This window comes from Oncorhynchus gorbuscha, linkage group LG09 (genome assembly GCF_021184085.1).
Source record: "Oncorhynchus gorbuscha isolate QuinsamMale2020 ecotype Even-year linkage group LG09, OgorEven_v1.0, whole genome shotgun sequence".
NCBI classification, from domain to species: Eukaryota; Metazoa; Chordata; class Actinopteri; order Salmoniformes; family Salmonidae; genus Oncorhynchus; species Oncorhynchus gorbuscha.
Window position 1 is genome coordinate 64230657 of NC_060181.1, and position 11290 is coordinate 64241946.

At 42.6% G+C, this 11290-nt stretch overlaps 1 protein-coding gene across 2 annotated transcripts in view; it reads left to right on the forward strand.

Moving 5' to 3' along the window:
- LOC124043941 (ly6/PLAUR domain-containing protein 6B-like) overlaps positions 1 to 8211 on the forward strand; it is a 47064-nt gene extending 38853 nt beyond the window's left edge. For both annotated transcript variants that reach the window (XM_046363106.1, XM_046363107.1), the window contains exons 4-5: positions 6897 to 7027; positions 7196 to 8211. In XM_046363106.1, the coding sequence (XP_046219062.1) occupies positions 6897 to 7027; positions 7196 to 7393 (329 nt within the window). In that variant the 3' untranslated portion in view covers positions 7394 to 8211. The remainder of the gene's footprint in view (positions 1 to 6896; positions 7028 to 7195) is intronic.
- The last annotated feature ends 3079 nt before the right edge of the window (positions 8212 to 11290 follow it).

Here is an 11290-nt window from a genome sequence, read left to right on the forward strand (position 1 = left end):
AAACCGCCGTAAAAAAACAGACTACGGTTTGCAACTGCACATGGGGACAAAGATTGTACTTTTTGGAGAAATGTCCTCTGGTCTGATGAAACAAAAATAGAACTGCTTGGCCATAATGATCATCGTTACGTTTGGAGGAAAAAGGGGGAGGCTTGCAAGCTGAAGAACACCATCCCAACTGTGAAGCACGGGGGTGGCAACATCATGTTGTGGGGTGCTTTGCTGCAGGAGGGGCTGGTGCACTTCACAAAATAGATGGCATCATGAGGTAGGAATATTATGTGGATATATTGAAGCAACATCTCAAGGCATCAGTCAGGAAGTCTTCCAAATGGACAATGACTCCAAGCATACTTCCAAAGTTGTGGCAAAATGGCATAAAGACAAAAAAAAGTTAAGGTATTGGAATGGCCATCACAAAGCCTTGACCTCAATCTATAGAAAATGTGTGTGCATAACTGAAAAAGCGGGTGAGAGCAAGGAGGCCTACAAACCTGCCTCAGCTACACCAGCTCTGTCAGCAGGAATGTGCCAAAATTCACGCAACTTATTGTGGGAAGCTTGTGGAAAGCTACCCGAAACCATTTAAAGGCAATGCTACCAAATACTAATTGGGTGTACAGTCATGGCCAAAACTTTTGAGAATGACACACATACTAATTTTCACACAGTCTGCTGCCTCAGTTTGTATGATGGCAATTTGTATATACTCCAGAATGTTATGAAGAGTGATCAGATGAATTGCAATTAATTGCAAAGTCCCTCTTTGCCATGTAAATTAACTGAATCCCCAGGAGACATTTCCACTGCAATTTAGCCCTGCCACAAAGGGACCAGCTAACATCATGTCAGTGATTCTCTTGTTAACACAGATGTGAGTGTTGACGAGGACAAGGCTGGAGATCACTCTGTAATGCTGATTGAGTTTGAATAACAGACTGGAAGCTTCAAAAAGAGGGTGGTGCTTGGAATCATTGTTCTTCCTCTGTCAATCATGGTTACCTGCAAGGAAATACGTGCCGTCATCATTGCTTTGCACAAAAAGGGCTTCACAGGCAAGGATTATTGCTGCCAGTAAGATTGCACCTAAATCAACCATTTATCGGATCATCAAGAACTTCAAGGAGGGCGGTTCAATTGTTGTGAAGAAGGCTTCAGGGCGCCCTAGAAAGTCCAGCAAGCACCAGGACCAAGTTGATTCAGCTGCGGGATCGGGGCACCACCAGTACAGAGCTTGCTCAGGAATGGCAGCAGGCAAGTGTGAGTGCATCTGCACGCACAGTGAGGCGGAGACTTTTGGAGGATGGCCTGGTGTCAAGAAGGGCAGCAAAGAAGCCACTTCTCTCCAGGAAAAACATCAGGGACAGACTGATATTCTGCAAAAGGTACAGGATTTGAACTGCTGAGGACTGGGGTAAAGTAATTTTCTCTGATGAATCCCTTTTCCGATGGTTTGGGGCATCAGGAAAAAAGCTTGTCCGGAGAAGACAATGTGAGCGCTACCATCAGTCCTGTGTCATGCCAACAGTAAAGCATCCTGAGACCATTCATGTGTGGGGTTGCTTTTCAGCCAAGGGAGTGGGCTCACTCACAATTTTACCTAAGAACACAGCCATGAATAAAGAATGGTACCAACACATCCTCCGAGAGCAACTTCTACCAATCATCCAGGAACAGTTTGGTGACGAACAATGCCTTTTCCAGCATGATTCAGCACCTTGCCATAAGGAAAAAGTGATATCTAAGTGGCTCGGGGAACAAAACATCGATTTTGGGTCCATGGCCAGGAAACTCCCCAGACCTTAATCCTATTGAGAACTTGTGGTCAATCCTCAAGAGGCAGGTGAACAAACAAAACCCCACAAATTCTGACATGCTCCAAGCATTGATTATGCAAGAATGGGCTGCCATCAGTCAGGATGTGGCCCAGAAGTTAATTGACAGCATGCCAGGACGGAGTCTTGAAAAAGAAGGATCAACACTGCATATATTGACTCTTTGCATCAACTTCATGTAATAGTCAATAAAAGCCTTTAACACTTATGAAATGCTTGTAATTATACTTCAGTATTCCATAGTAACATCAGACAAAAATATCTAAAGACACTGAGGCAGCAGACTTTGTGAAAATTAATATTTGTGTCATTCTCAAAACTTTTGGCCAAGACTGTATGTAAACTTCTGACCCACTGGGAATGTGATGAAAGAAATAAAAGCTGAAATAAATCATTCTCACTAACATTTTTCCGACATTTCACATTCTTAAAATAAAGTGGTGATCCTAACTAGGCCTACTGGTTGTATAAATTTGGGATTTTTCGTCCCACAACTGTCCCAGAGTCTGTTTGGGCTATTTATTATAGTAGATTGACAGCCTATTCCTGTCTAAACAGAAATAAATAAAATAATAAAAAATAGGCTACTAAAGCATGATTTGGCCACATAGGATCATGTAAAAAATAAAATAAAAAAATAAAAAGTGCAATTTCGGCAGCGCGCGCTGCAAATACCAAATAGATGATTTTTGAGTTCAGGCTGTCAGTGAAAGTAGAGAGCCCAGCTAGGTATATCACAATATTTAAAAATTCATCCTGGGAAGACATAGTTTGGAAAGCAAATGGCTATTGCTGTAAAGAGAGATCTGTCTTTTAGTTATCTAAAGTCTCAACTTAGGCAATTAAGTTATCTTATTGGCACTAGTGGAGAGCATCAGCCCCAGTGAATACACACATATTCACCACTGCACATATTCACTCTTAATCATTGTTGGGTCTGTGTCACTGTGACACATATTTTCTTTGTGTCTCCCCTTCTTGTAGTAGGCCTATTATATGGACATTGTTTTTATTGATTGTTTGTCAGTGTCAGCAGAGTAGGCTACCCTGTAATTTGTCATATTAAAATAGATTCTACTAATGTCTCCAGTCATATAAAGTTTCATAAAGTAGAATTGCATGAAATGTGTTTTTCCTGTGCAAGGGAAGAAGAAACCTGATATAGCCTAAATCCCAGGCCTCTACAAAATAAGCTCTCAGCCATGCGTTGAACAGTATTTTTTGAGAGCAGTGATTGAGTTATATTATTAGCCTAAATTATGACTAGCGAATCTACTCGTCACATTATGAATAGTAGGGTTTACATCTTACATAAATCTGCAAATGCAATGATGCATGAAATGCTTTATTATAAAGCTGCATTCTGATCCCATTTGGGCTACTATCTCCTGCCAATGTAAAAAAAAAAAACATTTAGGAAACGTTAAGTTGAAGTTATGAAATACCAAGAAGTTTTTTTTAAAGTTCCTTAAATGTGCTAATAATGTTCCAAAGCCAAGCAGCCATCTTGCACCATTCCCAGAAAGTTGTGGGAAGGTTGTATGCAAAATAACCATAGGACAACCACGCACCAGGCAGCAGGTAGCTTAGCGGTTAAGAGCTTTGGCAAGGTGGAAATATCTGCTGTTTTGCCCTTGACCAAGGCAGTTAACCCACAACAAGAACTGCTCCTCGGGCGCCGATGACGTGGACAGCGATTAAGGCAGTCCCCGCAGCTCTGATTCAGAGGGGTTGGGTTAAATGCGGAAGACACATTTCAGTTGAATGCATTCAGTTATGCAACTGACTAGGTATCCGTTTTCCTTAAAAACATATGGTTCTCAGAACGTATGTGCTAACTGGGAGGCACTTAACCCCCCACAAAGTAGAATAACTGCACTGTTCAGTCAGCATGCTTCAGTTCGACTGGCGGCTAGCCGAAGTCGGCTAGGCGAACCGAACAGCATGCTCCGGTCAAACCTTCACTTGAAAAACAAGAAACAAGAAATAAGCAGCAATAAATAGTACTGTTTGTCCATTTTGAGAAGCCATAGGAAGTATGCTGTGCATTTGGAAAGTATTCAGACCCCTTGCCTTCTTCCACATTTTATTACATTACAGCCTTTTTCTAAAATGTAAAAAATCTGCATTAATCTACACACAATACCCCATAATGACAAAGCAAAAACAGGTTATGTGGAAACAGTTAAGGGGTCTGAATACTTTCCGAAGGCACTGTATATGTATGTGTACAGTATATCACAAAAGTGAGTACACACCTCACATTTTTGTAAATATTTGAGTATATCTTTTCATGTGACAACACTGAAGAAATTACACTTTGCTACAGTGTAAAGTAGTGAGTGTACAGCTTGTATAACAGTGTAAATTTGCTGTCCCCTCAAAATAACTCAACACACAGCCATTAATGTCTAAACCGCTGGAAACAAAAGTGAGTACACCCCTAAGTGAAAATGTCCAAATTGGGCCCAAAGTGTCCATATGTTGTGTGGCCACCATCATTTTCCAGCACTGCCTTAACCCTCTTGGGCATGGAGTTTACTAGAGCATCACAGGTTGCCACTGGAGTACTCGTCCACTCCTCCATGACGACATCACGGAGCTGGTGGATGTTAGACCTTGCACTCCTCCACCTTCCGTTTGAGGATGCCCCACAGATGCTCAATGGGGTTTGGGTCTGGAGACATGCTTGGCCAGTCCATCACCTTTACCCCCAGCTTCTTTAGCAAGGCAGTGGTCGCCTTGGAGATGTGTTTGGGGTCGTTATCATGTTGGAATACTGCCCTGCGGCCCAGTCTCCGAAGGGAGGGGATCATGCTCTGCTTCAGAATGTCACAGTACATGTTGGCATTCATGGTTCCCTCTGAACTGTAGCTCCCCAGTGCCGGCAGCACTCATGCAGCCCCAGACCATGACACTCCCACCACCATGCTTGACTGTAGGCAAGACACACTTGTCTTTGTACTCCTCACCTGGTTGCTGCCACACACGCTTGACACCATCTGAACCAACTAAGTTTATCTTAGTCTCATCAGACCACAGGACATGGTTCCAGTAATCCATGTCCTTAGTCTGCTTGTCTTCAGCAAACTGTTTGCGGGCTTTCTTGTGCAACATCTTTAGAAGAGGCTTCCTTCTGGGAAGACCAATTTAATGCAGTGTACGGCGTATGGCCTTGATAAGCTCCTTTCCTGAGGACGGCTCACCTCTCACAGTTCTGGGCGACTTTAACCTCCCCACGTCTACCTTTGACTCATTCCTCTCTGCCTCCTTCTTTCCACTCCTCTCCTCTTTTGACCTCACCCTCTCACCTCCCCCTACTCACAAGGCAGGCAATACGCTCGACCTCATCTTTACTAGATGCTGTTCTTCCACTAACCTCATTGCAACTCCCCTCCAAGTCTCCGACCACTACCTTGTATCCTTTTCCCTCTCGCTCTCATCCAACACCTCCCACACTGCCCCTACTCGGATGGTATCGCGCCGTCCCAACCTTCGCTCTCTCTCCCCCGCTACTCTCTCAGTTTCATCATAGCGCTTGATGGTTTTTGCAACTGCAATTGAGGAAACTTTTAAAGTTCTTGAAATTTTCCGAAATGACTGACAATCATGTCTTTAACGTAATGATAGGCTGTCATTTCTCTTCGCTTATTTGAGCTATTCTTGCCATGTTATGGACTTGGTCTTTTACCAAATAGGGTTATCTTCTGTATACCACCCCTACATTGTCAGAACACAACTGATTGGCTCAAACACATTAAGAAGGAAAGAAATTCCACAAATTTACTTTTAACAAGGCACACCTGTTAATTGAAATGCATTCCAGGTGACTACCTCATGAAGCTGGTTGAGAGAATGCCAAGAGTGTGCAAAGTTGTCATCAAGGCAAAGGGTGGCTACTTTGAAGATTTTCAAATATTAAATATATTTGGTTTTGTTTAACACTTTTTTGGTTAAAACATTTAAATAATCTGAATGGAGATGTTATTTGTAAATGTAGGACAGGAAGAAAGCGCATGGCATTATCTAATTGTCATATTTTGCTAATGATTGTTAAATTGTAAAAAATAAAAATGCCAATAAAGATATATTTTTTTAAATATATAGAGATAATTATATTTACATTTGTCAGATATAGGCCTAAATGTCTAGAGGGGAATCCCAACCGTGTCAATTTATTTTCTCAACGGTGCTGGTGGAAAGGCAACAGAGGCAACAACATTAATGCTTATAGCTAAATATGTATCTAGCGATGTAGTATGGCTAGTTATGTTTTGAATTGGCTATATAAACTCAGCTAAACAAGAAATGTCCCTTTTTCAGGACCCTGTCTTTCAAAGATAATTCATAAAAATCCAAATAACTTCACAGATCTTAATTGTGAAGGGTTTATACACTGTTCCCCCTGCTTGTTCAATGAACCATAAACAATTAATGAGCATGCACCTGTGGAACAGTCGTTAAGACAGATTACAGACGGTAGGCAATTGAGGTCACAGTTATGGCTGAGAGAGGCCGGACTGAGGGCTTGTAGGCCTGTTGTAAGGCAGGTCCTCACCAGACATCACTGACAACAACATCACCTATAGGCACAAACCCACCTTCACTGGACCAGACATGACTGGCAAAAAGTGCTCTTCACTGTCGTCTCGGTTTTGGGTCCTGTTGGATCGGAGGGTGAGGGCTAGGGTCATTCCCCCAAAAAATGGCCGGGAACTTGTAGGTGCCTTGGTGGAAGAGTGGGGTAACATCTCACAGCAATAACTGGCAAATCTGGTGCAGTTCATGAGGAGGAGATGCACTACAGTACTTAGTATCTGCTGTGGCCACCAGCTGCATCGACTGTTAATTTTGATTTTGGATATGAATGCCCACTCCCCATTGCTATTCAATGCAGATCCCGCTTTCATTCTGCTTTGATCAACCTTTTTTTGACTCTGTGTCTGAATCTGGGCCGTGATATGCAGTTCCCCAAAAATATGGCGCTCCGGACAGCTCCGGCCCATGTCAAGCCAGCTAACCAGTTGAGTAATGTATATTTCTTTGTTATCCTTTCCTCAGATACACAGTTCTGTATGACAGTGCACCACTTCACCAGTCATGGCAAGACCAAGTTTGTGACCAAAAAGTGTGCTGCCAGGGAGGTGTGTCACGCTTCAGGCTGTAGACATCACAGGGACATGGGTCACACAGTAAGTCCATACACCAAAACCCATCCACAATAACCCACCATCATCTGTCTCCTCAGGAATTTGTAGAATCAGCTGAAAAGTATTTGTCATTACTGCTGCCTTTGTGTTTTGATTTTGTTGTCGCTCACTCCTCCGCTCTGTCTCCTCTGTCTCCTCTCCCTCTTGTAGGAGTGTGTGTCGTGCTGTGAGGGTATGATCTGCAACGTGGAGGTCCCCACCAACCACACCAATGCTGTGTTTGCCATGAGGCATCAGGCTTACAACTCAGCCCCACCCCAGGCCCCTGTGAGGACAGCGTGGGGCTGCTGCTGGATGACATTACTCACCACCCTGGGCCTGGGGTTGACCAGACTGGTCCTACTGTGACACTGCTGTCCCTCAGAGCATGTCCCCATAGAGGGGACCAGACTATACCAGACCAGCATGTTCCTCTGAACATGGAGGATGTGTGTTGTTACAAGTGTGGTGGTAATCTGTGTTAAAGATGTCACATAGATCAATCGAACAATCACGAAGGACTACAGTAGTGTCCTAATGAATGATGCTTGGTTTGTTAACATTGGTTGCATCTACATAAGCCAATGGGACTGGAGAAAGCATCCATGGAATCAATAGAATTGGACAAAGACCAATGGTCAGTTGATCTATAGAATTGGATGTAGCTTGCCAGCTAGTGGAGTTGGCAAGCAGAGGAGTTAGCCGGGAAGGGTTCAAGGAGGATCATGCCCATCATAAGTCTAATGTCCATTGCTGATTCAAAGATGGATGCCCAGTGACCGATCCTTCAATCAGCCCTGGCCAGAGCCCAAAACTACTATACGGAGCATGCCGAATGAGAGGCTGGAACCTGGAGACTTTAAATGTTCCACAGAACATTCCCTAGGATTATTCATGGTCCTGAGAATGTTAATCGTGTGTTCTCTGTGGGATTTTGCAGCACTGCAGTGCACACATGGCCCAGGAATGACTGGACACATAGGCATGCCCCATGCCCATTGGATCAGGGAGAACTTTGGGAGATGATGATAGACATGGAATCTGGCGTAAATGTATTAGTACTTGATCCATAGTATGGCACAAAATGAAAGCATTTTGCACTTGAATGGTTTGTTAAGAAATATTGTTGCTTGTATTTTTGTTAGCATAACTTGTGAATATCCTTAAATAAAATGGAAAGAACTATACTTTTGGAAAGATGTACTTTTCTATATATTTAGCTTTTCTCGACAACATGCATTAATGACATTACAGTGTTACTTTTACCAAAATGTATTATCTCTTTGCAGAAGTCCCATGTCTGTGGCCATATGACAACATGGTGCTCATTATGACCGTTATGTAGTTCCTAGCATGTGAGACTGATTCACCAAGCTGTGTGCTGGCCCTGTTTCTGCCGCATGTTGTGAAGAGGTCTTATCACATCTGTTCTTCGATCTGGAAATCTCAGAAAAAGATGGAATATGATATTTATTTACATAAATAGTTGCAATGTCTGGTGATGTAATATGGCATAAACTATCATTGCCATGAAGTTGTGAGAGATTAACAACAAAGTATTTTATGACTTTCCATGTCAGCAACATGAAAAAGTTGACCTTTTTAAAGGTTAACCTTCTTATCGTGTTTTATTGACATTTAATGAATATGTCAAGAAACCATGGAATGTTCAGTTATTTATGGCATATTATAGGGTGGGTCTAATCCTGGATGCTGATTGGTTAAAACCGAGTTCCAGCCGGTGTCTGATCCCCATGTTACCACCCACTAAGGATACATTGAAATGCCTATTTACTGTTCCACCTCACTGCTCAATCCGCCATCGCATCAGCCCAGCCAGGCAATTTAGGAACTTGATCTCTCCTGTAAAAAGCATCTAGACATTATCTCCCATTTTCTTTTTGACTAGCATTTTGTTTTCAAATGTGGTGGCTTGTAAAAAAAGTGCTGTCTGTAACGTTGTTTCAATATGGAAATTTGATCTCCAACTGTTTCATAGTTTGAAAGTGCTGGGAAGAGATGGACAGGCAGGCAACTTTTCTCAGCCAGTTGAAATCATGAATCGGCATAATGTTTATGGATACATACAAATACATTTCAATAGAAAAACAGGTCAAACTAAATGAAACACAGCTAGTTTGCTGTAATTCCAGATGCCGTTTCAAGTGATTGCGTTAGTGTAGTTGTCTAGCTCCTCTGAACTGTGTCCTGGAGTTGTCACTAGTTACCACAGCCACAAAGTAACACTTGGCTATTTCATAAATAATTTTTGGAACAAAAAGCTTTTTGGTCATAATTTAAGGTTAGGGTAAGGCATACAGTTAGCAGTGTTGTTAAGGCTATGACTGAGGTTTGGTTTAAAATCAGATTTTAAGAAGAGAAGATCGAGTAGAAATAGTCAGGGTTATGACTTGTGTTTGTGGTAACTAGTGACAACCGTGTCCTGGCAAGAGATCAAATTGTCTATGCCGGGCAAAATCGTGTATCATTAGCTCATTGTTATGGATGTATCCAAATAAATGTCACTAGAAAACAGCTTAAACAAATGCAAATGCAGTTCATTTCTGTTATTCTGGCTGTACTGTTTGATGTGACGACTGTTTTAGTGGAAGTTGGCTAGCAAGCAAGGGATAAGAATGTTTGCCAGACAGCATGGCGATGGAACATTTAGAACGAACGACTGGCTCGCGTCCATAGATATCGAACAAAAAGACTAAGCTACTGGGTCTCTGGCAACCTAACCGATAGAATGAACGGCCAGCCGGCTAGGGTTGCAACCCTAGATTTGTGTCAGGGCTATATTTTGTGGAAGCATGAAATAGTATGAATATATTCATCCAAATGATGTTTTTATGAAAATATGTCAATCATTATTTGAATATGTTGGTAACCCCTTGTATAAAAGGGATAATGCCCTCAAAGCCGGTGTTTAGAGGATATATTGGCACGGTTTGCTAACAACAACACTCGTGCCAATATATCCTCCAAGCACCGGCTTCTTGGGCATTATCACTTAAGTAATAACTTTTCCTATGAATTTCCATACAATGTTTGTTCCTTTATTTCTCTGTGCTTGGTGACCATGACTGCCTGTCACCATTTAAATGGTAAATTCTCAAAAGTTTCAAACTAACGCAATTAGTTTTATGAAGAATCGTAAAGGGCAGTTCACATTTGCAGAATCTCCACCTTACAGGGTTCATATTGTACAATTACCAATTTCCTAATGATCAGAGAGGTCATCTGTATTTTGCTGTGATAGTGTTCATGGGAGCTAGGGGGTCATTATCAGAAGCTCTTTTGTTTGCCTTGTTTTCTCAGGAGTGTGTTTTAAGAAAGCCACTCGGCTTGCAGCCTGATGCATGATAGATTAGCATGGTTGGTTGTGAGCTACCATAACACCCCTATCCAGTGAGAGTATAGCCAGTAGGGGCCTCACCTGCACCTAGCCCTTGGGTGCACCATGAAGGAGGGTGTTGAAGGGACTGTCAAAACAGACACTCACTTCCTGAAATTAGACCCTGGGGGAACATTCTCATTTCTGCCTTGTCATGTGTTGTTTTTTTTTAAACCAGACTATTACAGAGATAAACATGCTCTAAAAACAGTACAGGTCATCTAGAACAGTCAGGGTGTGTGTGTGTGCGTGCGTGTGCGCAAGGAGGCACGATACGTTGGGGGATGGGTTTCCATTGTCCAAGACCAGTGAAAGTGTGTGTTTGGCTGTTTTGGCTTCACAGAAGAGGCCTCACTGGACAGCCGTTGACTTGGGACTGTGTGTGTGTGTGTGTGTGTGTGTGTGTGTGTGTGTGTGTGTGTGTGTGTGTGTGTGTGCTGTTTGCTCTGGCCGCTGCTCGCTTTGTTCTGGCTTTATTAGGCATGGAGCTGCAGCCTGTTACTTTCCACCCTCTCTGGAGTCATCGGTCTCACAAAGACCCAGTGACGCTCTCGAGCCACCCCACATACCCCCCTCAGATCGGCCCCCGATGGCTGCTTTGTGTCTCAGCCGTTTACTGTCAGTGGTTGGAGCAGATTGCAAAATGTATTGCTGGCTCAGATTAAAAACACTTGCTTGATCAAGACATTCTGATGCACTGGAATACATCTTAACTAAATGCTATTGATAGATATGTTAGATCCACAGGATACAATTCTGTGACTGTATGGGATTAATACTGGATGAAGTTGCATTGTAATGCTTCACATGGACCGCATTTAGCCCCTGCTTTACTATGCCATAACAATTGTCTTTATGCAATCTTCTAT